General features: G+C 31.2%; 1 protein-coding gene across 15 annotated transcripts in view; it reads right to left on the bottom strand.

The window, feature by feature from the left end:
* LOC127719310 (battenin-like) overlaps nt 1-26537 on the bottom strand; it is a 70284-nt gene extending 43747 nt beyond the window's left edge. The window contains exons 1-15 of one of the 15 annotated variants that reach the window (XM_052225465.1): nt 26439-26537; nt 22566-22623; nt 21438-21537; nt 19250-19312; nt 18482-18561; nt 18005-18090; nt 17401-17473; nt 16563-16706; nt 16206-16306; nt 14363-14412; nt 13271-13339; nt 12807-12862; nt 11692-11785; nt 10310-10450; nt 8135-9397 (exon numbers count right to left, since the gene is read on the bottom strand). In XM_052225465.1, coding sequence (XP_052081425.1) covers nt 9266-9397; nt 10310-10450; nt 11692-11785; nt 12807-12862; nt 13271-13339; nt 14363-14412; nt 16206-16306; nt 16563-16706; nt 17401-17473; nt 18005-18090; nt 18482-18561; nt 19250-19312; nt 21438-21537; nt 22566-22623; nt 26439-26496 — 1305 coding nt within the window. In that variant the 5' untranslated portion in view covers nt 26497-26537 and the 3' untranslated portion in view covers nt 8135-9265. Of the gene's footprint in view, nt 1-8134; nt 9398-10309; nt 10451-11691; nt 11786-12806; nt 12863-13270; nt 13340-14362; nt 14413-16205; nt 16307-16562; nt 16707-17400; nt 17474-18004; nt 18091-18481; nt 18562-19249; nt 19313-21437; nt 21538-22565; nt 22624-26438 lie in introns of those variants that run through there. The other 14 variants (XM_052225361.1, XM_052225380.1, XM_052225369.1 and 11 more) reach the window with 14 other exon arrangements.
* Nucleotides 26538-26559: the final 22 nt, after the last annotated feature.

Here is a 26559-nt window from a genome sequence, read left to right as displayed (position 1 = left end):
AGAAATCTTTAATTGAATATAAATTCAATTCATATAACCAACTTCAAGTTCTTTGACTACATTTATTCAGAAACCTATAATACATGTATGTCAAATATTTAATTACAATCCAAATTCAGACCTGTATCAAGCTTGAATATTGTGTCAATTTTTGTCCCAACTGTTCAGGGTTAGACCTCTGCGGGCGTATCCAGCTGCGCTCAGCGAAGCAGTTTATTGGTACATGGTGCATCATTTTTCGCAAACCCAGGGGGTGGTCACTGGCACCGGATGACCACCCCCTGGATCCACCTCTGAATTATGTCCATATATGGATACATATCCAATTCAAAAGCTTCCATTTCCCATTACGATTTCCTTGATAGAAATTGATGCCTACAACATGGCAAGGAACCTTATATGTAAAACCCAAGATTTGCAAATGTTGAAGTTTAAATCATCCCTGTCGAAAGTTTTAGGCAATGCATCAACAACTGTTTGACTTAGAAATATCTATTTCACATATGACGACAGATATTTTCCAATAGGTGTAATCATAGTCAGTCCTCATATCCTCGAATGTGACATACAAAACTCACCATGTTTGTACTTAAATGTACATGTCAGAGCAACACAAGGGATGAGACATGTGGATCAGGATTTGCTGACCTTTCCTGAGCACCTTAAATCATCACCAGTATTTTGTTGCGGTGGTGTTCTGTGTAGTTTTCTATCTTGTGTTTTACATACTGTTGTTTGTCTCTTTGGCATTTCATGTTTTTAGCCATGGTGTTTTTCAGTTCATTTTCAACTTGCGAGTTTGGTTACCTCTTTCGTATTTTTAGCTCTTTATTCCACCTCTCTTACATGAGAACAAGTAATTATCTGGACTTCTGGAAGCTAAGCAAATGTTTTTGTTGGGTCAGTTATATGATAAACCAAAAATGTGAACAAATATTGTAGTACAGCTGTCAGACATATTTAATAAGGGATCTGGGCTACTATACCCCAGCAAATTTTGTCCTTGCCCAGTGAAAAAATGAACAGTTGGTGCCTTTTTTTGGAGGATAACCAAAGAAATAAAAAGCTATAAGCACACTTTTTCATTGATATTAAACATTAGAAATGAAACTGATATTTTTTGGAGTAATTTTAGACAATAACTTTTTTTATACGACCGCAAAAATTGAAAATTTTTTGGTGGTATATTGGTATGACGTCGGCGTCGTCGTCGTCGTTGTCATCCGGCGTCGTCCGAAGACACATTGGTTTTCGCACTCTAACTTTAGTTTAAGTGAATGGATCTCCATGAAATTTTACCATAAGGTTCAATACCACAAAAGGAAGGTTGGGATTGATTTTGGGGGTTATGGTACCAACAGTTAAGGAATTAGGGGCCAAAAAGGGGCCAAAAAAAACATTTCTGTAACTTCCAGACAATAACTTGTGTGTAAGTGTATGGATCTCTCTGACATTGTACCACAAGGTTCCATATCACAAAGGGAAGGCTGTAATTGATTTTGGGGGTAATTGCCTCAAAATTTTAGGAATTAGGGGCCAAAAAAGGGGCAAAAAACAAGCATTTTTCTAGTTTCATGACAATAACTTGTGTGTAAGTGTTTGGATATTTCTGAAATTGTACTACAAGGTTCCATATCACAAAGGGAAAGCTGGAATTGAGTTTGGGGGTAATTGCCCTAAACGTTTAGGAATTTGGGGCCAAAAATAAGCATTTTTCTAGTTTCCAAACTATAACTTGTGTGTAAGTGTATGGATCTCTCTGACATTGTACCACAAGGTTCCATATCACAAAGGGAAGGCTGTAATTGATTTTGGGGGTAATTGCCTCAAAATTTTAGGAATTAGGGGCCAAAAAAGGGGCAAAAAACAAGCATTTTTCTAGTTTCATGACAATAACTTGTGTGTAAGTGTTTGGATATTTCTGAAATTGTACTGCAAGGTTCCATATCACAAAGGGAAAGCTGGAATTGAGTTTGGGGGTAATTGCCCTAAACGTTTAGGAATTTGGGGCCAAAAAGGGGCCAAAAATAAGCATTTTTCTAGTTTCCAAACTATAACTTGTGTTCAAGTGTATGGATCTCTCTGAAATTGTACTGCAAGGTACCATACCACAAAGGGAAGGCTGGGATTGAGTTTGGGGGTGATGAATCATAAGGGGGTTCAAAAAATTTGGGGGGGGGGGGGGGTTTCTTTTAAAATTTTCCATTTTAAGTTGGTTATTTCTGATTTATATTTAAAAGCAAATAATAATGATATGGTAGGAGATACACACCAAACAGGATGTGTAAATTATTATATAATAAGTATTGTGCAATAGCAAGAAATTTTCAATTCCACAGTATTGCACAATAGCAAGAAATCTTCAATTGCACAGTATTGCGCAATAGCAAGAAATCTTCAATTGCACAGTATTGCGCAATAGCAAGAAATATCCAACAGAACAATATTGCGCAATAGCAAGAAATTGTCAATTGTACAGTATTGCGCAATAGCAAGAAATATTCAATTGCACAGTATTGTGCAAAAGAAGATACTTCGTATAAATTGCTTATTTCTTGATCAATTTCAATGGGGTTTTATTCTTGAATTCTTGGGGTTCTTTAATATGCTGAATCTAACCGTGTATTAAGTTTTTGGATTTTGGGCCCTGTTTTTAAATTGGTCCACATTGAGGTCCAAAGGGTCCAAAATTTAACTTTGTTTGATTTCATCAAAAATTGAATTATTGGGGTTCTTTGATAGTTTAGCGAAGCAACGTCACCACTGTTTCGGAGTTTGAGCGATAAGGTGTATTCTTCCATGAACAGGAAGTTCAGCTAGCTGTGTAAACTGTAAAATTAAGTGACCCATTAAGTGCATGGCTTCAACTGACAGCTTTGGTGTCAAACACTTGTTAATTAAACACCAATTATCTTTGCTTTATGTCAAAAACAATTTGTCTATTTCAAAAATGTTTGCCAAAAAAAAAAAGAGTTACTTCCCCTTTTTTATCACCTTTTCACAATATATTCCGTTTATTTATGGTTTTTTTTTCGCAATTAAATAAATATAAAACAAATTGAATGCAAATGCATATTAGAATATTTCTTTTAATTATTTTTAACCTGAAAACACTTAGAATATAAATATTTTGAAAACTGTTTTTTTTCATCTTTACCTCCATTCATTGCTCTATAAAGTGCTTTAAAACAATAATTCAAATTGCTTTATTGTAAGGTTACCGACCGTGCAAGGGCTGTATAGCCGGTCAAGGTCGTTAAAAACTTCCATTTGTTGTTATTGTAAGTTTGAATAAGATCCTAAAGATGAGTAACTACCAAGTTAACTTTATGAAACTCATAAGCCACTAAATAATTAAATTCAGCTGTAGTGTGAACGTATTATTAGTCACTATTAATGACCCGAGATTTTTAAAGCTAAACATAAAAAATTGTGCCAAAAGTATTGAATTTTATTACTCCCCTTCAACTGAAACTTGATTTTACCTTAGTGCCTGAGTTTTATTTTAGTTTAATTGCCCTTTTTTCAATGACATTTTACGAATAAAATTGTCATTTTTCTGACTAGAGCACCTTGCCCTTTTGAAATCCTGGCTAGAACACTGTATCTTCATGTGAATGTGAATGTGAATATATATATATTTAACAAACAATAGTTAATTTCAGTCCCAAAGATTTTCTTTTTTATTTGGTTGAATTAATAATACAGATTATATTTTTTCTTAAGTCCCAATACCAGGAATCATCCAGGCCCTTTTTTTTCCATTCAGATAGAATTTGTAAATGTCCTGAAAGTTGGATGAATGATGATCGAAAAGTCCTGATATATTCTGGTTTATATAATATGATTTTTGAAAGTCTTGAGATATCCTGAGAATTCCCCCAGTTTTAAGCTGCTTGATTTGAAAGTCCTGACATTTTCTGGAATTCTCCCATTAAGTTTTTTTCTAAAAAAAGGACTTGTAGCCTAACAGGATATTTTCAGGATATCCCAGGATAATCTTGAGATATCCTTATTATAAAATTTGTCAGGATTTATTTCTGCAAGGGGTGTATGCATCATTTGATGGAAAATGTAAAAATAAAAGTATTGGTTACAGAACAGTCATATAAATGTGACAAAAAGTAATTTTAACAAAAAATAATATATCACATTTAATAAGTTTACACTGGTTGAAATAAAAACCAAAGTATTCTTGAAATCCTTTCCTGTTACAAGATATATACAAGGTATTGCACAGTTTAGGAAATTGTTTGTTGCAACTTTCTAGCAAACAAACTCTTTCTTGCAACATTGCAGAAAAATACTGCAACTTTCTCATGAACAAATATTATTTCAGTAACATTGAGAGATTATGTTACAAGTTACAGCTGCAACAACATGTAACTTTCTTGCTAGTACTTCTTGTAAAGAAATTTGTTTGCTCCAATATAATAGAAAACTTTTTACCTCAGTAAGGGATGTTAAATTTTCAGACACAATTATGCTGAAATTTTCTAAGTTTTTTTCCATCAAGCAAAATGACAGAGTTTAAATACCATCACACTTTCCATCAACAAAATATTCTAAGTCCAAATTCCATCTCACTTTCCATCAAAGAAAATGTTTAAGTCCAATTTCCATCAAACTTCCTTCATTTCCATCCTATTTTCCATCAGGTGGAATAAATGCCATCATATTTTCCATCAGAGGGTAAAAATGCCATCCAATTTTCCATCAGGGGTTAAAGATGCCATCAAATTTTCCATCAAAAGAATGGGGATGGAAATAAAATTCCTAATTTCCATCATCCTTTGATGGATTTTTTTGGTTTAGGATGGAATTCCATCAAGTACCATCAACTTTCCATCAATTGTCCATCAAGTGTTGATGGAAAATGAAGAAATTGATGGAAGATCTAGGGAAGGTGTAACCCCCTTGGCCAATCATAATTCAAAGTATTAGAAAACAGGAAACCCCAGGTTAATAAATAAAGAAAAGTGCTCATACTGAGGATTCATTTATTTTCGTGGGTATCAATTTTCGTGGATTGAGGAAAACTTGCAAATTTCGTGGATAATAATTTCATGGTTTTGCCAATCTCTGCATACAAAGCCTATAGAAAATTTGTACCCACAAAAATTGGTATCCAACGAATAATAATGAATCCACAGTACATTACAATTTATCATTGCCAAGCTGCTGATTAGTCGTGAAGTCATTCTGTTCAGTAATACATTGTACTGCAGTAATTTGTTATGAAAATATTTCATATTAAGGATGTACACCTCTGAGGAGCCGAAAATTTCTAGAATTAAACTTTTTTTTTCAACTTGATTTTTGGGTTTATATGACTGTAAAAAAAATAATTGGTGAAGAAAAAATCATATGGTGGTGTACTTCTTTTTTTGCTACGGCCATTTGAAAGTACTCAATTTTGATGATTTTCCAATTTTTCATCAATTTTTACCCATTTTTGGGCTATTATCATGAAAAAAATCAGTTTCACAATTAATTTTTTTTTCATACTTTCACTAAAGATGAAGTGGACCAATCTGAATAAATTTAACTTAAAAAAACTATAGGTAGGTGTTCATATAAGAAAGTTTTATAAAATATTGTTGCTTTTTCGTGTCAAATTTACCATGCTGTCAATTTTGTAAATTTGGGATTTTTCTCTTTTTTTAGAACAAAAAGCATATTATTTCAACTTCTTTGTTATAAATGATTGAAAAAATACATATCTAAGAAATTTGAAAAGAAAAAATTGATATGAGATGTACATGTTTCTGGTAAAATCATTTCTTGTACCCCTCACCCGTTTTCTAAAAATTTTGGATAATGAGACTGACTTGATTGGTTATAAAATTTGAAAATTTTATTACTCAAAAACTACTTTGTGTAAATACACAATTTTTTCACAGAGTTAAGTTTGATTATAATATTTTTTAAATTCATTGATATTTTCCACTTGTATCACATGTTTTGGAAATAATTCCAGAACGAGATTTCAACAAGACTGAAACGTCAGAAGAAAACATCCTTAACACATTGAAAAATTCAAAAGTATCAGCAAACAGGAATTAGGTATCTGTAAAAAATCAGGAAAACACCCACACATTACAACTTGTCATTGACAAGCTGCTTACTAAATTTGAATTTATTCTGTCCAGTAGTATTGGAGAAATATGTTGAGAAAATTTAGCATAATATTATTGAAAAGATCACAGTTTTAGCAAACAGGCATTTTAATTCTGAGGAGTTTTATACGACAAGAAGAATCTTTAAATATGCATTATTTGCATTGTATACCATAAAAAAAATAACATTTTCTGCAAACATTTGCAGGAAATTGTATCCCATTTTACTGATCACACATTCAAGTGTGAGATTCTGTTCTAATGTGTTTAGATTTTACCTCGCCCTATGGCTCAATTACAAGGTGAAATAAAACTCATTTATCTATATATAAACGTTCTTAACCAGCACTGTAGAGTAACATTAATCAAAGCATCCTCGATGTTGTGATCCAGCCATATTCATAGCTAGTCTGATATTCTTCCTGACCATACTTTTTTCAATATTTTTTTCTCTTTTTATTTCCAATCTTACTGTTAAATTTCTATGTTATTGTCCAAAGGTAGGGAATTTCGCAATATTGATGCAAATATTGATACATGTATATATATTGATATTTCAATTTTAGACTCTGTCAGATTTTTTTTTTTTTAAATATTTGCAATTTAATGGAATTGACAAGAATGGAAAGGGAAATCTACAAACAAGTAATATATTCTTTATATGCCATTATTAATAATTGGCTTAATAATTTCCAGAAAGAGGCCTTGGAAATGCACTTTCTCAACAACAAAAATTAAAAAAAATAATAACTATTTTTTATCTAAATTGGTTTTCATTTCCTGTATTCAAATTTAAATGTTCAAATACCTAATGCTGAGATATTTCCAATTACTGTACATGTTAAATAGCAATATAATGGGATATAAATGTAGAACAAACAAATAAATTTTATTGCAGAAAATGCTCAGGTAAGACTGGGACTATTATACTAATAGTCCCAGGGTAAGAGTTATGCAATTTTGTTTATTGTTTCAACCAAATTTCTGATAATTGTTACTAATTAATTAGAACTTGATTATTGACTTATGTCAGATGATAATGACACTGACTTTACAAGTGAAATAGAATTTGCTTGCATTTTTTATACATATTTTTTCATTCTTTGTCTTTTCTTTGAAAAAAGACCCATCTGATTAATCATTCAGCTAGCTAGCAAAATTAACAGAATATTTTAATGTAGTGTAGATCAAAATAAATAATACATTTGTAGGTTTACTATTGAGATCAAGAATGTGTGTATTCAGTTAGGTGTATTTAATTATGTAACAGGTCATGAGATATTAACTGGTGAATTAAGACTGGGGTTGTTTCCAATTAATACACCTTTGAGTGTAATTATTTGAAAATCATGACAGTTGATAATCATTCTGACTCTTACTTGACTATGGAAAGAATTTGAGTAATACCATTTCAAAAAAGTGTGGGAATCAACTTAGATATATTAATACACATGTTGACCCAAATTTCATTGAACAATAATTTACACAAGCATAAGATACTAATATAATACTTTCAAAATTCTTATCAACTGATTCAATTGATGTACAATACTTTTTCAAATTAATTCATAAATAGTAAATCATTATAAATTTTGATTTACAAAGGAACTATATGCAAGTGTATATCTAAAATAAAAAGGTTGTTCGACCAATCTTTTCTTAATTTAAGGGCAAATAACATGTCAAAAGTTGGCAGTTGATGATTAAAATGGTGTAGAAAGTTTCTGCAAGTCATAAAAACACATTATAAGTTTCATGATATGTCTTCAACTTAGTATTCTGAACCATCTCCAAAACCAGAGTGATCGCATAGATCCAGCATGGCTGAATCAAAAATGTTACAGCATTTGTATTTGAAGACCTGTAGGCAAAAAGCAAATAAATTGTTGTGAGGGAAATAATGACATTAAACAGGTCATTATTTTATGCCTTGAAGCACATTTCATTGAAACTTGGTATCATCTGGATTAATTCTTCAAAAGAAAAACCTATCATTCTGAAAGAAAATAACTCAATATAGGTATATAAATAGATTTTATTTGAAATCTTACATTTTTAATAAAGGTGATGTATTTTTTTAAATTACCTGCATGTATATGCATTTTAAAGATAATTGCACAGACAGTATTGTACAATTACTACTTTATGTATATTCAATAAATATTCATTCACATTTTGTATGTTTACACTGCCATTTAAAATTTGAAAGCAAAAAACTTTGAATCATTAAATATTTATACATTGTACTAGTACAAGTAACATTTTGAGAAGATAATAAAAAAGAAATGATCATGTTGTCACAAGAGGTGCTTGAATTGGGTATTCTAACACAAGACTACAATAGCCAAAAATTAATCAATATAAGTCCCTGCAGGGTTCAACTATTTCAGGATTTCCTGTAATGATTTTTTTTTTAAATTAAGTAAAGATTTTGATATAGTTTTGTGCTAAACATACACAATTACCTCAGCTTGGTTACTTTCCAATGTTCCATTTTCCCAGGACATTATGCCCCCTGCACTTTGATAAATATGTAAACAAGCTTTCTATGTTGTAATGTTACACTACTGTTTCAGGTTAGGGTGAAGGTTGGCACCTGTTAAAACGTTTAAACCCTCTGCATTTGTTTGCACCTGTCCTAAGTCAGGAGCCTGTTGTTCAGTGGTTGTTGTTTGTTGATGTGGTTCATAAGTGTTTCTCGTTTCTTGTTTTTTGTATAGATTAGACCCTTTTGTTCTCCTGTTTGAATTGTTTTACACTAGTCATTTTGGGGCCCTTTATAGCTTGCTGTTCGGTGTGAGCCAAGGCTCCGTGTTGAAGGCCGTACTTTGTTTACTTTTTACACATTGTGACTTGGATAGAGAGTTGTCTCATTGGCATTCATACCACATCTTCATATTTCTGTTTGTTTTAATATCTTTCATCATATTGTAAGGCTCATTGAATTGCTTTCTTAATTCTCTAATATTACTTGTTCAATTAAATAGGTTTTTGGATAAGTCAAACAAGCATATAGATGTACACGTAAATTAACACACTAAAATAAATAAACAAAATACACATAAAAAAAAATGAATTGTGACATACATGTAGTTTATAACAACCAAATAATAATCTCCTAAAAATATCACAGTTTTCTGTAATGGTTACATAACTTTTAAATGTAAAGAACAAATGTGATTGTGTGAAGGTATTGACACTGCTCCTGCTACAGATATACCAAAGGAATCTGCAATGGTTGCTGCTCCTAAACTATATTCTCTATATTCTGCTCTAATCTATAAGATAAAAGTATATGTGTTTAGCCCTATCAGCAATACCCTACAAGAGAGACATCTAATCATAAAATAAACTATAACATAATTTTTTTTTCAAAATTTTATCATTATATTTTCAAAAATATTTGCAAACTTCAATGATTGATTGTTAGTGTTTAATGCCACTTTCAGCATATTTGGCTATTTCACCATGGCAAGTTTTTATTAGTGGAGGAAGCTGGAGAGAACCATGACCTTCTGCAGAAAAACTGGCAATCATACTCAATTAAGTTTGAAATTGAATGCACCTGCCACATGTGGGGTTCGAAATCACAACCTCTGCAGTGTTGACAGGCTAGTGATAAGTAGATAAACTACTTAGACCAATCGGCCACAGAAGCCCCCAAACAACAATGAGAATTGCTTACGGTGACCTAGGGGTAGCGGTGAACTTCCTGTAAGATATACTATAAATGTCTATGAATTCATTATTGTTCATAAGGTACTAATTTTGGTGGATTCCCCGGGTATAAGTGATCCAAGGTAAATGTACTAGTTACAAATTTCCTATAGGCGTGTATGCAGAATTTGTAAAATGAAGTATCCCAAAAAAACGAGGAATTATTTTAATCTGGAATAATTTTGAAATTTGGAAAATTGAAAAGAAATGTACGATGAAAAGTAATCCAACTAAAGATGGTTAGCCATGCATGCATGCCTAAGGTTCAGGTTACTTTCACTGCTTTTTTAGTGTATGAACTAACTAACCACCCTTAGCTATGCATTATTTGGGTTAGTTTGCATCATACATTTTTATCAATTTTCCAGAATTCAAAATTCCTTGTTTAAAGTACAAATTTTCCTAGCTCCATGTAAAAAAAAAAAATCCACAGTACACAAAATTTAATTACCACATTTAGTAACACTACATACCTCTTTTGAAATTTGATAAAATGTATTGACAAAAGCTGCCCCTCCTAACAATCCTTCAAAGAATATGATCACAAATATTATGGCTATATTAGGTATATATCTGTAGAACACTTGTGTTAACAGAATTCCTAGATTGATAAACTGAAAAAAAAAGAAAAAAAGTTCTAGTTATACATATACATTGTTATTTAATCATTGTCTTGTAATTTTGCAGTCAGACATTGATTCCCATAGCATAACATTTGAAAACACATGCATCTAACAATAGGCCACCTTCTTTTCACCCTTTGAATTAAAAATCAAAAAGGACTATACATATATGGAATAATATTCTTAAATGTTCACAAGACATATGTATGTCAGAAATCAGTATTCATATTTTTGAATTTTTCTTACATAATTGCTTTAGGTATGTAATGCAAAAAAGCCTAATTAGAAATATTGTCATTATTTTTTTAATATCTAGATATGAACCACAGCCTTACCCAATAAGATATTGCAAAAATATGTCTGATGTAGGAAAAAATACCTTTAAGATTAAAAATGAGTTAAATATTAAATTTTTGCCAAAAAATATAATTACAATGGCCACATTAGGTCAAATATGTCAATCAGAATGTTTATGACACCATAGTGACATCACAAGTGATGTGACATTTTGGGGGTAGGTTTTATGAAATTACCCATAATACTTTAGATTCTAAATTAGGGAATAACAAACTTTCCATATCTAATAATAATGCAAATTTAATTTATGCATTTCTTGTAAAAAAATCAAGATGTGATTCTAAATTATTGTGATGTTCTTCCTGTTACATTTTTCATATCAATAAAAACATAGTACAATGTATTAATTTCTTAATTTAGTATATTTTATTCTTTATATAGTGTTACAAACTCTTTCAAAAGACTTTAGATCAAACATGTTATATTCTAGAAGGATAACTATTTTATGGTAAACTGTCCTCTGGAAATGCTTGAACCATATGGTGGACCTCCAACATTAGAGTAGTATCTGTGATGGGGGGCCTCGGTGGCCGAGTGGTCTAAGTAGTTACTACTGTAATCACTAGCCAGTCAACACTGAGGTTGTGAGTTCGAACCCCGCTCGTGCGGGTGCACTCGACTCCAATCTTAATTGACTAGGATTGTCAGTTTTCCTATCAAAGGTCGGTGGTTTTCTCCGGGCACTCCGGCTTCCTCCACCAATAAAAACTGGCCGCCACGAAATAGCCCAAAAGCGGTGCTTAAAAGTGGTGTTAAAACACCAAAAATCAAATCAAATCAGTATCTGTGATGGCATTTACCAGTTTTCAAAGCTTAAACAGATTTTTGAGGTACCGTTGGAATGTAGTATATTTGTTACTTTGCTTGTTACTTGCCTGAATAATGGGAAGCACCCACAACCTTTTAACTTCAAAAAAATTCACAGAAGACCTGGATATAAAAACTCCTAGCTGGTAATCTACTTGGTACCTAAAACACAAACACATTACAATAGACATAACATAAACCACAAATGAGTTAACAAAATTTCTTGAAAAAGAGTCAATACTTATTACAAATAAAAGAAGATGTGTTGTATACTTCACTGAGACAGCAAACCATACATGCAGTAAAGCCTGAAAAGACATCCAGATGAATTGTTACAACTCTTTTTTTTTTCTCACATTGTAAGCCATCAAAGTAAAAAAATGCTCAGATGGAACTCATGTAAATTTATGGTGATGTGACCTGAATCAAAATGTGCAACTTGACCAATGTGATTTCACAGAAAACATTTTTGTAACATTTGAGTGGTAAATATTACATGTCTATTTAGGACACAAATCATTATTTTATCAAGTTAACAAGTTTATAACATTTGTACTATGAATTAAGTGAGATGTAGGGTATATGTAAATGATACAGCAACCCAACAACACAGAACTTTTCATATCAATTTATTTACTTTACTTAGAATATACCATCTGTATTGTTCTGAAATAGACTGCCAACAGTTTTAAGAACAAATTTTAAATAAATACAACGATTTATGTTTTGCTTCTGTTGTAAATGTAGAATTCCGAGCGTTCATATTTATAAATAATCACCATATATGTAGAAAATAACACGATTTATTCACACTGCATGTATCAAACAGACTTTACAAAATTCACATAAAATACAAAACACACAGATACAATCCGACAGTTCACACCATTCCAGCTTAATTCTGTTCATTCGTCAACAGTCCCATCCAAACATCTCTCTCCTCTCACGTCACTATCACACCACGTCAAAATACGGGAAATAATGTTTACACTGTATTGCATAAACACGGACATGTAGACAAAGTCACAGTCACAACACTTTTATCAATGACAAATATTCTATGAAAAATTACATCAAATCAATTTACTGTCTGTCATATTTATTTTTTGTTAATTGCTGTCATAATTGTCTCATTGGCAATCATACCATATCTCCTTATTTCTATATTGTATATTTTACTTACCATCTATACTGTTCTGATATAGACAGTGATACATTGTTAAAATATAATATTTCCATCTGAAAATAACAAGTATAAACTTTTATAAATTGTAACTTGGATGGAGAGTTGTCTCATTGGCACTCATACCACATCTTCCTATATCTATAAATGATAATACAATGTATATATTTGCAGTACACAGAATGACTGACAAAGATATTAAAGAGTCAATAGTATTGTTCACCTGACATACAGTTTCTAAACTTGCAACATACCTTTTTCCCATTACAAAGCTATAACTCATTCATGTCATTAAATCTTAACCCTATGTGACCTAAATCATTTCCTATTGTGATTAAAAAAAAAAGGAAAAAATAAATAATGAGTATCATTTCCTGTAATGTAGAGGATTTGGAATTTCTTAAATTCATGACAACTACAAATTTGTGTAAAGTTTAAATATAATCATTAAATTATCAACTTACCAATCCCTGATTTATAAAATATTCAGCAAAATATACCAGTATCAATGGAATCATATATTTTAATAATGGCTGAAAATATAAATATACAAATTATAAATAATGACTCAAATCATACAGGACAGACAAATGGTCAGTGCTACGACTTTTCTCCTCACCCCCATTGCTCCAAACCAATACTGATTCCAATGACACTTTCCCTGTTCTTAATCAACCCCTTAATCTTAGTTGCTGAATCCCTTGCTTCAAACTACTGCATCCACCCAACCACATCATTCAGAAATGAGAGGTTGATCCAAATGCTTGAAGGAAGTTATGATTTGAACTCTTAAACAAAAACAATATATGTGTTTGATCCCAATGATTGGAGGAAGTTATGATTTGAACTCTTTGACAAAAACAATATATGTGTTTGATACCGGTACTAAAATGAAATACATGGTACTGTCTTCCCTTAATGAGGCTTGAAACATGTACATAAATAAATGACTTCACATTACTTTGTTTAAAATGTTGCAAAATGACCATTATGGTAAATTTGTCAATTACCTTTAAGAAGACAAATCATATACATGTCATAAATAACCTTGGATCAGTTCTGTTATGGTCGTCATAACCAGTCGACCTATTCAATTGTCTGATAATATTTCAAACTGAGTTAAAGTTATGTGGAGCAAAAATGCTGCTTACCCTCCCTGAGACCTTGAATTTATCCCACAATTAGGTGGAACTTGTATTACCCAATCAATAATTTTCTGTATTCAGTTTAACTTGTAGAAAAGTGTTTATCGATAACTTTTTTTAACCTTTTGGTCATAGTCTTGTCTGTATTTCCTTTATATGTGTCTGTACCAAATCAAACCACACATTCATTAAAATAAGCTGGATACAAGTACAGGAGTTACATCATGATTTTCATATATCAGAATTCAAGAATTGATTTTTTATAAATGTGATTCTTATTAAACTTTCTGTCACATTTTCACAATAATTAATTACAGTACTCAATTATAACATCTTTATATCTGCATATGTCATTTTTAACTTTTTGTACAAATTCTTTTAATAATTGTTCATAAATCTATGCATACTTACACGTAATAGTCTTAATCTGTCTTTTAAAGATAAATATATTTTTGTAGACACTGTAATAGAAATTTAAACAAATGGTACACCTAATGTTTATCAAGTACACAAAAAATAATGAAGGTACAATTAATGAATTGGATAACTTTATGCATGTAACACTCTCAAAAGTGCCTGTCCTTGTCTATTTCGCTCAAAGTGTCCTTAAAATCACAAATCTCCCAAACTTGTCCGATTTTTACCTCTCTTAAACATGTCGAATAATTTCTATGGACCCAAATGTGTCAGATAAAGATATAAAAACCTCTGAAATTTTTTAGCGCTGATATGTCCTCTGTGACATCAATAATGTGTACAACAGTCATAATGGACTTCATTGAAAACATTAAGTTTTTGCTGGAGTTTAAAGACAAAGAAAATTAAAACCTCTATTCAAGGAAATCAATGCAGCGGTACTTTGGGTACAGTTCATGGACATTAAAAGAGTTTTTGAGTGACAAGAAAAATATCCAAAATGGACACCTCGTAAAATTGCAGATATTGTCAGAAAAGTCACAGAAAGGATAATAATAGATACACTGGATGTTTTTTTACAAGTAATCTGGATGTAGTGAAAATCTTTATGCTAGTCATAGAAAATGCTTGACAGCATAAGAATTAACAGCCTAAATTACAAAACTAAACTGCAAAGGTTAATTCTTTGAGACCTCAAATGAATCATGATAGGTCTAAGAAGATTTTGATTGTTGATTGATTGCTGTTCCTCTATTTGCAAATATTTCAGAAGGATCAAGATAAATAAATAAGGAATGTGTCCATAGGACACAGAGAGGGGCCTCGGTGGCCGAGTGGTCTAAGTAGTTACTACTGTAATCACTAGCCAGTCAACACTGAGGTTGTGAGTTCGAACCCCGCTCGTGCGGGTGCACTCGACTCCAATCTTAATTGACTAGGATTGTCAGTTTTCCTATTGAAGGTCGGTGGTTTTCTCCGGGTACTCCGGCTTCCTCCACCAATAAAAACTGGCCGCCACGAAATAGCCCAAAAGCGGTGCTTAAAAGTGGCGTTAAAACACCAAAAATCAAATCAATCAAATCATAGGACACAGATGATACCCCTGTTTGCATATAACATTATAAAGGGACATAACTCAAGAACAGTAAATGTGACACTACCCATATTTGTACTTGATCTGGGTTTTGTGGTAATAAGCATTATGTATAAGTTTCATAACATTTGGTTGAGGCAAACTAAAGTTAGAGAACAGAAACGAAAAATTCAGCAATTTTTCCATTTGTAAAGGGGCATAACGCTAGAAAGGTAAAAGTGACACTACCCAAATTCTAACTTGATCTGTGTTTTGTGGTAATAAGCATTGTGTATAAGTTTCATAATATTTGGTTGAGGGAAACTAAACTTAGAGAACGGAAACGAAAAATTCAGCAATTTTTCCATTTGTAAAGGGGCATAACTCTAGAAAGGTAAAAGTGACGCCACCAAAATTCAAACTTGAACTGTGTTTTGTAGTAATAAACATTGTGTGCAAGTTTCCTAACATTTGGTTGAGGCAAACTAAAGTTAGAGAACGGAAACCAATTTTGGGACGTACAGACGGACGAACAGACATACAGCTGGACAAGGGTAAAACTTATTATATATACATATAGAAAGGTTTTGCAGAATTGGACATGTTTGAGGACATGATTCTGAGTGTTACATGTATATTGGGCTGACAATCAATATATGTGATTTAGATGCAGAGACTCTATCCCTAACAATAATGTAATTATTATCCATATGTGATGACGAATAAATGATGAATAACTGAAGTACCAGAAGGAGAGGTACATACCTTCTTTGCTATCATCTAACAAAGCTGTTGTATCATCTGTTGTCTCATCTGTTACTGTTTTTGTGTAAATGTTATCAGGCTTTTTTAAAATCCCAAAATAACTGAAAATTCAAATAAATAGTGTTGGAATAAGTTTGAAGTCTCACTTCCATATCATATAAAATATTAAAGGATTGTAAGTATTTTTTTATTTTACCACCTTGCACTTTGATGACTTGGTTGTAGTTTTTTACAACAAGTGGTCAATTTCTGACCATTTGAAAAGTTTGATTTGATAATTGGTCAGAAAAATGTATGTCAAATTGGATTTTCTCTTTTTATGGATAAAAACATGGAAGAGGAAGTAGAAATATTTACCTTATTGCCATGGTAACAGGAATGATGGTCATGACAAACAATGTGTTACGAGGAGAAAGACCTGCTGATGTCAAACCAGCATATGATAAGGCACCAAATACTCCAGCTCCCCCTGTTCCTGAGGAATATGTTGATATAACATTTCTGTAAAAAAGGTAAACAGAAAAGAGCTGTGATCAGTGGCTGACGAGCAACATGCTTGATAAATAATGTAATACTGTAAATTCAGAAATTATTGCGAGGTTTTTATTAATGCGAATAATGCGACTGGTTGAGTAACGCAATAATAAGAACTCGCATTCCGAAATCTTATACACATATCTTTATGCAGATGATTCTGAATTCGCAATAATTTATCTCGCATTTTTGTCTCTTCCTCTAAAATCGCAATAATAAATGCACGCAATAATTTCTGAATTTACAGTATGTAAAAAAAAAAAAACGAGACACCGAATTCCTATGGTATATCTGACCTTAAATAATTAACTATTTCATTTCGACTTCTTTTGGACTTTAAGCTCCTAATGTATTAATTTATCTTTAGTTTTCATAATATTTTTGCCTTAATGTTAGCTGCTAATGGTTCCTAATAAAAGTTAGAGCAGGAAAAATGCTTTCACAGCAAGATTCTTATTTATTGCTTTAATTCCATTTTGGTATGTACAAGTTTGTAAAATAAGTTTAACTTAAAAAATGAAATATTCTGCTAAGAACAACTGTAAATTATACTGCTACCAAAGCTAAAAATAATATCTCAAATATCTTGACTTAAATGTTGAATAGCTAAGAAGTGGATGAACACTCTAGCAAGTAAATTTTAGTTTTACATACAACATACCTATCAAAAAAAGCTGAAAGACTCATATAAGTTACTTCTCCTAAACCACCACATATACTGGCACAAACAACCCCTGAAAACAAATGAAAATGGTCATGGTATGGGTTTTGCTCATTATTGAAGGTCATATGGTGACCTAGATGCTTACATTTACATATTTTGGATTCTGGTGGATAGTTGTCCCATTGGCAATTAGCTCTCAATGAGTCAACCAAATAATAATTTCCTACCAAATTTAAAAAAAAATTTACTCTTCCTTATCTGACAGAAAAATCTGAATAATGTCATTCTCTTGCTCTGAAATGCCTCTTACATCTGTTTTAATATACTGTCACATTGAATATCACATTGGCAGACATTTTGATTGTTCTACTAAAACTTTAACAGATACTTGAAGCTAACTAAATTTAATCACATATTGACAAGAAATAAAATATAACAAAAATGTTGAAATACTTCTTTGATGACAAATTATATTTAAAAATAGCAATTAAATTCAAACAACCTTCTAATTTCAAAAACAAAACATAGATCAAAACATTTCAATGTAACAATGTTCTCTGAAGAGTATGTTTTTATTGGACAAAGAAAAGATGAAACTTACCTAATATACTCATCCATATACCAACAGAAAATCCAACCAATAGAAAACTTGACAGGTTAAAAAGCACAACTATAGCAACTCTTACTCTGTAATGAAATGATATGTGCCTAATAGGACTATTTTTATTGTCTTACTTTTCCTGTGACATTATTTCATTAATATATATGCATGCCTATTTTTCCTACCAAAAATTATGAAAATTGGTATAATATGAATAAATCTGTCGTGGAGGAAATGTATATGGTTTTAACCTTTGCAAATCATCAAGACCTGTAGAATAGCCAATGGAAATATCACAAAATAGTTTCATGATGCTGGATAAGCCAAACAAATAAATACATTTTCTTATGACTTTTTTGTATCACCCTGCAAGGAAATATCTCTTCATGCAAGAAATAGATAACAGACCTCAGACATAAAGAAACCATATGTCAACATTAAAAATATTAGAAATTTTAGCTTCCTTGAATTCCATACCTGTAACTGATATGATGTATGTAGAATGGTGCTGTCAGTTTGATGATTAGTGTAGGTAGTATATCTGCCAGCAGAATAGCCTGTTATAAAATATAATATTTTAAAGTAAGTAAATGTAACGCAGAGTTATCTAAATTTCAAAGTACCGAGCTACCATGAAATGATTCATATAAAATTGAAAATTTATTTATTGTCCTTATTTTGTGTCATAGAGCCTTGAACAGAAAAGATAAATTTGCATAGTTTTCGCATCATTACAATGGAGGTCGCATTTTTTTCACAGCTTTGGCATCCTTGCAACAGATGTTGCAATGTTATACATCAAATACAACACACATGTTTACAAATTTTTAAAACAGCTCAACCATTTAAAAATATATCTGACCACCTGCATGCAATTGGTTATCTTGTTTTGTAACATACCGGTTCTTGGATTGCACTGTCTAAGAATCTTTTCAAATTATATCTAGACTAATAAAGGAGGGTCTTGATGGGGTCCTTAATTCTGTATCTTTAATTTTTTAGGTCATTTTTCTCTATTCTTTATATTTTTGCCCATTATTCTCTTTACTTTATTTTTCAACACTCCATTATTCCTTATTTTATTGGTCAGTTTTTCTGTAGTATTGGTCCATTATTCTGTATTCTCTAAACCCCATCCAGACCCTTATTAAGAGGGTTTAAATACGTCACTTTCTTTTAAAAAAAAATACATATGAATTGGTCCTCTACTCATCAATAAGTAGAGGTTTGAATTCATCTACTTACTCCTGTAGATATTTCATTGCACTGCATGTAATGCTCATCAACTGGTGCGAAAGTAGTTGTCTCCTAAAAAGAAAAAGTTATATTTGAATATTCAACTACAGTTGTTAATTATAAAAACAGATTAAAATGTGGCCTTTTCCATATCAGCCCTGTTACCATTCTGAGACTCAAATATCAGCCCAAGGCCCTACCCTTCATGTCACCAAATATTCAAAATAATCTATCTATTTTATAATTTGCTTGTTGTAACCAGGATGTTGTTGTCTTGTCTTTTCATATTTGGATTTATAAAGTTTTAAGACAACCACAACATACTTCCTTATCCATCCTAATTACTCTACCAGCTTGTACCGCCAGAAGGTGTTGGTTCACTTGACTTATTTATTTGTTAATTGATAAATCACTCTTTATTCTGCTGATACTTCTTCTGTACATACATGTACTTAGAATGATAAAATTTAGCATGATTAATACAGAAATATTTGCCATGCAAAAGAAAAGATATACCCATTACATAATATGTACTGTAAACTAGGAATTATTTTAATAAATGGTGGAATTTTTTCCCTGCTTTATTCATGATTGGTAAAATGGGTGAAAAAATTACCTGCATGAATAGTTTGTACAATCAGCAATATTGATGTGAAATGTGAACTTATCATTGTGTGAAATAAACACCCTACTAAAATTACAACTCTAGAAAAATATCCACATTTACTTAGTATCTGTCATCGAATCTTATTATTGTTAATTTGTATATTTTTCTGACCTGAACTTTACAAAGTTATACCTTGATTTAAAGAAGTAATTTCAGAAAAAAGATGGAAAAAGTAAAGAAAAAACAAAGCAAGATAAAAAAAACCAAAGTTTATCTATAGAATAACTAATCTTAGAATTCAAATATCGAAAAACAAGTCCAAGAATTCAAATGTAAAATAATATTCAACAAGGGGTCCAAACAACACATTAATTCATGAATATTCATAGCTCATGAGTTTATTATCAGTGTTGTTTGATCATGAGTTGAAAATTTTTCTATGTTAAATTCCTTGATCAGTAATCGTTTTATTAAATAGACCATAGACTTTATAATGGTAATAAAGAAGAAACTGCAAAGAACCATATCTTTTTCTATGCATTCTTAATTCCATTTGATGTCACTGACAATGTCTTGACAACACCCAATAGTGTATGATGTCACAGGAGTGAAATTATAGGATTTATTTTACATGTGAAATTATCAGTTTTTTTATTTTACTGGGAAATTACAGTATTTCATTGCAACCAATGAATTAAAATTTTATAATATTGAAGAATGTTTGGAATTAAAACCTCAACAGTTCTAAAAATATAAATGGTTGGAAAATATTTTTTTCTCATGAAGAGACTTAAAGAAATTCCATAAAAAGACTTTTGACTCATTCCGTTTTTGGAAATGAAACAAATTTTAGGCTGTCATTATCATACTATCTTTCAATGTCATTAAGAAGCTATAAAGTATAACCGTCAGTACCACAATGTCCTACCATAGAGTAGATAACCTGTTGAAAATTGAATACTTAAGCTTCAAATACATTTCTGTAGATGGTTTTACATTGTTATCAAAATAAACAAAAGGAGATGTGTTATATTTGCAAATGAGACAACTATCCACCAGAGATCAAAGGACATGAAGGATGAGGATGTTAAGTCCATTATTGAAGGGATCCAAATTTTATTTTAAATCTGTAGATTTTTAAACTTTTATTTTTAAACTGCAATCTTATCAAATTAAGATTATCATTGATTATATGGACTGTTTAAACTTTTATTCAATCTAAATCTGATAAAGTATGCTGATATATGATGTTATTTACTTTTTTGTCTCAATTGTTTTTATTTATTGGGATTCACAGTTGAACAGATCAATATTCCAATCAAACTATTCATAATTAAATGGCATACTATTAAAACCATTCAATATTACATATACCATGTATACATTAAAAATTTGGTAACATGACTTTTCAGGTATTATTTTGAGAATATATAGTTGTCACTCAGAAATTTCCTCAAATTAATACATTGTACATAAAGTTTTTTTTTTTTATGTTGGTCTTTTTTTATATATGGAGGAGGGGTTCATTTTGTTGTTGTTGTTGTTGTTGGGGGTCTTATCCTAGACAGCTTTTTTGACATGGGTACTTACATTATGATGGACTTCATCACCTTTTTCTTGTTCTTTCAGGATATCATGAGCTGCACTTAACATTATCACATAGGCAAAATTGTTACATAATCCAAGTATCCTATAAAATATGTGGAGCAAAATTAGTCATTTGTTCGGAGAATCTAGCTTCTTAGAAAATGTTACATGAAAAATTAAGGCCTTGTTCTTTGAATTTCTGCATGTCATGGGACTTGAGAACATGTAGGTTGAGCTCCCTCCTACTTCAATTTATATGGACTTGATTGAAAAGGAAAATTTAACGTCTCTGTTAACGTTTATAGAATAAGATAATAAATCTACTTGTTATGCACATAGTTTTCTAGCAATTTACAAAAGTCAATGCGAAACTTTCATTTCATTGTATTGATGTTTGGTCAACCATTCATTTACTGTAAATACAAAATAAATACGTGCATTTATTAATACAAATCCTTGACCATTGACAAAAATGAAAAATCTAACTAATGCGTTTTCAAAAATTTTATGATGGAAAATCACTTCTAAAATAATAAATGCCAGTTTTTATTATTGCGAGCCTGATACTGTCCCATTTTTCCCATTAATAAAAACATCACAATAATTTCTGAAACTACAGTATATTCATTTATTCGATCATAATACATGTATATTTTCAATACTTTTGTCTAAAACATTTTTTTATTTTTATAGTTTGTTCTTATGTTGTACTGTTACACCACTGTTCAAGGTTTGGGGAGGGTTGAGCGCTCACAAACATATGTTTTACCCCGTCACATTCTTTATGTGCCTGTCCTCAGTCATGAGCCTGTAGTTCAGTGGTTGTCATTGGTTCATGTCTGTCATATTTGTTTTTCGTAAACTGTTTTGTTATAAATTAGGCCGTTAGTTTTTCTCAATTGAATTGTTTCATATTTTTCATGTCAGGGCCTTTTAAAGCCGACCACACGGTTTTTCTCATTGTTCAAGGCTGTACGGTTGCCTATAATTGCTTACATCCACTTCATTTGAACTTTGGTGGATAGTTGTCTCATTGGCAATCATACCACATCTCCTTACTTCTATATTCCTATATCATGTATATATGACATCAAAAAAGACAATGTACAATGTATATATATGTTTACTTACCAGAAACCAATCAAGTTTCTTTTCTTATCAAATGAAGACAATACATTGCCTGTAATATCTATAAAAATAATAAAAAATATGAAATGTTGGATAGCTGTCAGATATATTTGATTAACTAAGTCAACTGGAAGAATATAGATTATTTCCAACCTTATTCTGTTCATTTCATTGATTAGGAAGAACCAAGTAGCAAATAGAAATTTGCCATTGTTGCAAATGAAAGACTACTATTTTTTCTTAAAATTTACAATCAAACGATTAATCAAAAAACTGTGGCCCCACAATGAATGAATGATCGGTGCTTCGATGAAGGTTAATCCAGAAAAGCACTTCGAACGCAAACAAGCTACACAACGATATTTTCATTAACCTATTTTATTCAAACGGCAAAAACAAACTGATTAAAATAACAGTTCCAATGCCCCCACCCCCACCCCTCTCCCGCGTTGTACATATTGTATCTGTCAATGGCCATTATAACTAAAAAAAATTGTTTGTTCTTTGATTGATTTTTTTTTATAAATATCGTTAATAGAGAAATGCAGATTTGAGAGCAAATGCAATGAAATTTCCGATATAATTATGAAGATGAATGGTTTATAGGGTTATTTCCATTTCTATAATCTTAATATTAAGATTTTATTCTATTGCCCAAAGATGGAGAATTTCTTAATATCAATGCAAATTACTCTGAAAAGGTGTGCTGATTTTTTACATCTTCATTTTTTTATGAACATTTTGATATGAATGTCAAGAAGAATCTTAAGAGGAAGGTGTAGTATTTTTTTTTTGTGAGTTTGACTTAATAATTTCCAGAAAGAGGCATTTCAAATTTTTCAACAAGAAAAAGTATTAAGTAACTAGTTTTTATTTGAACTGGTACTCTGAATGATGATTCTTCATTTGGAAAAAGTACATTACTAGTATTCAAATATATATATGAACATGTTCAAAACCCTTAAATTGTAAAATAGCAATATAATGGGGAATAAAGAAAAACAAATTATTGCAGAAAATGCTCAGGTTAGAATAATGCTACTTTGTTAATTGTTTCAGGCAAATTACTGATAATTGTAATTTATATATTAACCTTATAAAAGACGATCATGTCACATGCATTTTCTTATACAGGGTACATAGTTTATTTTTTTGTTTTTTCATTGAAAGCAATCATTAATGCAATCATGCAAGAAAATGACAGTTAATTTCTCGTTAAAATATTGACAAGAAGCATATTTTAGCTGTATACTTTTTGACAGGTAATGGATAACCTTTATGATGCTAGCACACAGTCACTGTAGCCAAGACGCATCCCACAGACTCATGAGTTCATGATATTGGGCTTCTTGACAGACAATGATGTGTCCAGGACTCCAGGACATGTGTAAACCTGTTAACACTTAGTACCTGAATTATGTGCCAAAAAAGACAGATGACAATATTGCAAAACAATAACTTAATTGTCATGATTGTGTATTTATCCTTTTGCTGGATTTATTCTAAAGTTTCATCAGATAATAAGCACAGTAAGTTGCAGGAAAATTGGACAGATTATGAGACTGGTCAAATACTTCAAAGTTAAAATTTGATGCTGCTAAATGTAAGGTATAACATTTTAATCCTGACAATGACTAACAATATCATTATACAATATTAAATGATTCAGACAACTACTTAACTAATTATTGCTTTATCAATTATGAATGAAGAAAAGTATCTTGGAATAACTTTTGAGTCAAATTTAAAGTTTGAAAAAAATATAAGTAGTATTGCTAATAAAGCACAGAGAAGTCTCATCTCTAATTCATCATTCTTTCGAATATATATGGATCAGGATGTATGTTTCTTACTCTTTATAAGTCAATTGTTTGTCCATTGTTGGGATATGCTACATGTGTTTGGTCTCTGTAACTTACAAAAGATATCCCCAAATTGGAATCTGGGTCAATATGCGCAATTGATTTCCCATAGGCGATAATGGTAACGTTTTCTTCTGTAGCTCAGTCCATATCGTAAACTTGGATATGTATGATGGCTCGTTTCGAAGCTGAGACATTTTCACATATGTGGTTAAATTTTCGGGGTACGAAGTGAGATTCATTTTTCCGTAAATTACCATATCCCGAAAATCCTTTTGTGATGTGGCTCCTCTTGGTAAAAAATCCCTTTTTTGAAGTTTTATCACACAATAAGTTCTTTGAAAATTCAATAAAATAAAAAAAAAAAAAAAATTGGGAAAAATTCCTGAAATTTTCATTCTACTAATGAACTCAAAATCCTTAACTTTTTTATTTTCAGACTTTTTTGTTTTCCCGCATTTGCGCAGAAATCTACTTCCTTTTTCCGGTCTCGTTTGCATGAGTCTTTGAATAAAATATATATTTATCAGTCTAGTAAAATATAGGAAGGAACGCAATACCAATTTCATTTTTAATAATTCCTTGAATGGATTGATATGAAAAACCGTTACCTAATGATAGCGTTTCTTTGTTTACATTGAATATGACGTCATAACATAAATAACGTCACAACTAAAATCCCTAACAACAGAATTGAAATCGGAAACGTTACGGTATTTCTGTATCTTTTTTAACAGATTTTGAAGTTAAAATATGTTTGAATTAAAATTAAAAAAATCATACAGACTTCGTCCCCTTTCACAGGTAATGCCTGCCTCATATTACTTTGAATACATTTAATAACTCCATAGTTTTTACACATTTATTCTATGGTACCTACTTTCCAAATCAACACAAATGGTTAAGCTCAGTCACTTGTTAAAAATAGAATCATATCCAATATCACTACACCATGTACACAGAGATTTTTTGTTTACGCACAACTTTTGAGTTCCTCAAATTGAGGCGCATTAGGGATATTGACCCATGTATTCAAAGAAGGGCCACAACATTTGTTAAGCATATAAAACATTTATGTTTATGAGGATATATATATATATAGACAGCATTCATTGGGATTAAAGATAGAATATAATTAAGACAGATCAATAACATGATTCAGTTTAATTATTCAATTACAGATCGTATCCACCTGTTTTGCAATTGCTGTATCATCCCTTGCATCTTTTCCACTAGCCGCAAAATTTGCATTAAATTCCGTCCTGTGAAGTTGAATAGACAATGCATGGGAAATAGTGCAGCCATGCATATTTGAAGCACCTATTTAACCCGTACATTTCTCGTTTTTCAAAAAGGAAACGAACTAGGTGGATTCCAGTTTTCATCTAGAATGCTATACATTTGAGCACTAGGTACAGATGTGGAAATAAAGTTTGCAATATCCTTAGATTCAGCAGGTGTCCTTTTCTAAAAAAAATCTTATGAATATGATATACGGTGAAAAAGTATTTTTCTTCAAACCAAGCTAACAGAAAATGTCGTTTTAATCATAAAACCAACAAGGTATATCAGCCTTGGATTGTCTTAATTAAATCCTTTGATCTTCTAATTATCAATTACGTTCCCCTCAGGCCAATGAAATTATGACAAGTGTATATTTAAAGGAGTGTAGCGACAACGTGTCACCCTATATTCAGTGCTGGATATTCAATTTATAGTAAAGATAACATTAAATAAGAAATGGTTAATACAAAAATTATTTTCAGATTTTCAAGCGGGGGGTTTTTGCGAACACCCCCCAAACCCCCCTAAATCCGCTAGTGGGGATCCTGCCTTTCAAATGCACACCTCTGGTTACAGAGTAGGATTTTGTGTATTTATTAAACACCCACTAAGTGTTTATTACACTATTAAAATATAAAACAAAAGATAATATAGGCATAAAAAACTTCGAAAAACCATATTAGTTTTGTTACTTTTGTGTGTCAATCAATCTTAAAATCATTATATATACTTTGCATGTTTTCTCTAAAACTAAGCTCATCTTTTAAACGAGTTTCATTTTCATTCATTGCAATAGACTGACAGCTGACAACTAGAACTCTTCTGTAATTTATGTAAAGGAGATAAGAAAA

Source organism: Mytilus californianus, unplaced genomic scaffold (genome assembly GCF_021869535.1).
Source record: "Mytilus californianus isolate M0D057914Y unplaced genomic scaffold, xbMytCali1.0.p SCAF_1, whole genome shotgun sequence".
Classification (NCBI taxonomy): domain Eukaryota; kingdom Metazoa; phylum Mollusca; class Bivalvia; order Mytilida; family Mytilidae; genus Mytilus; species Mytilus californianus.
Note: the sequence above shows the minus strand (reverse complement) of the source record. Positions and strands in the feature narration are given on the sequence as shown.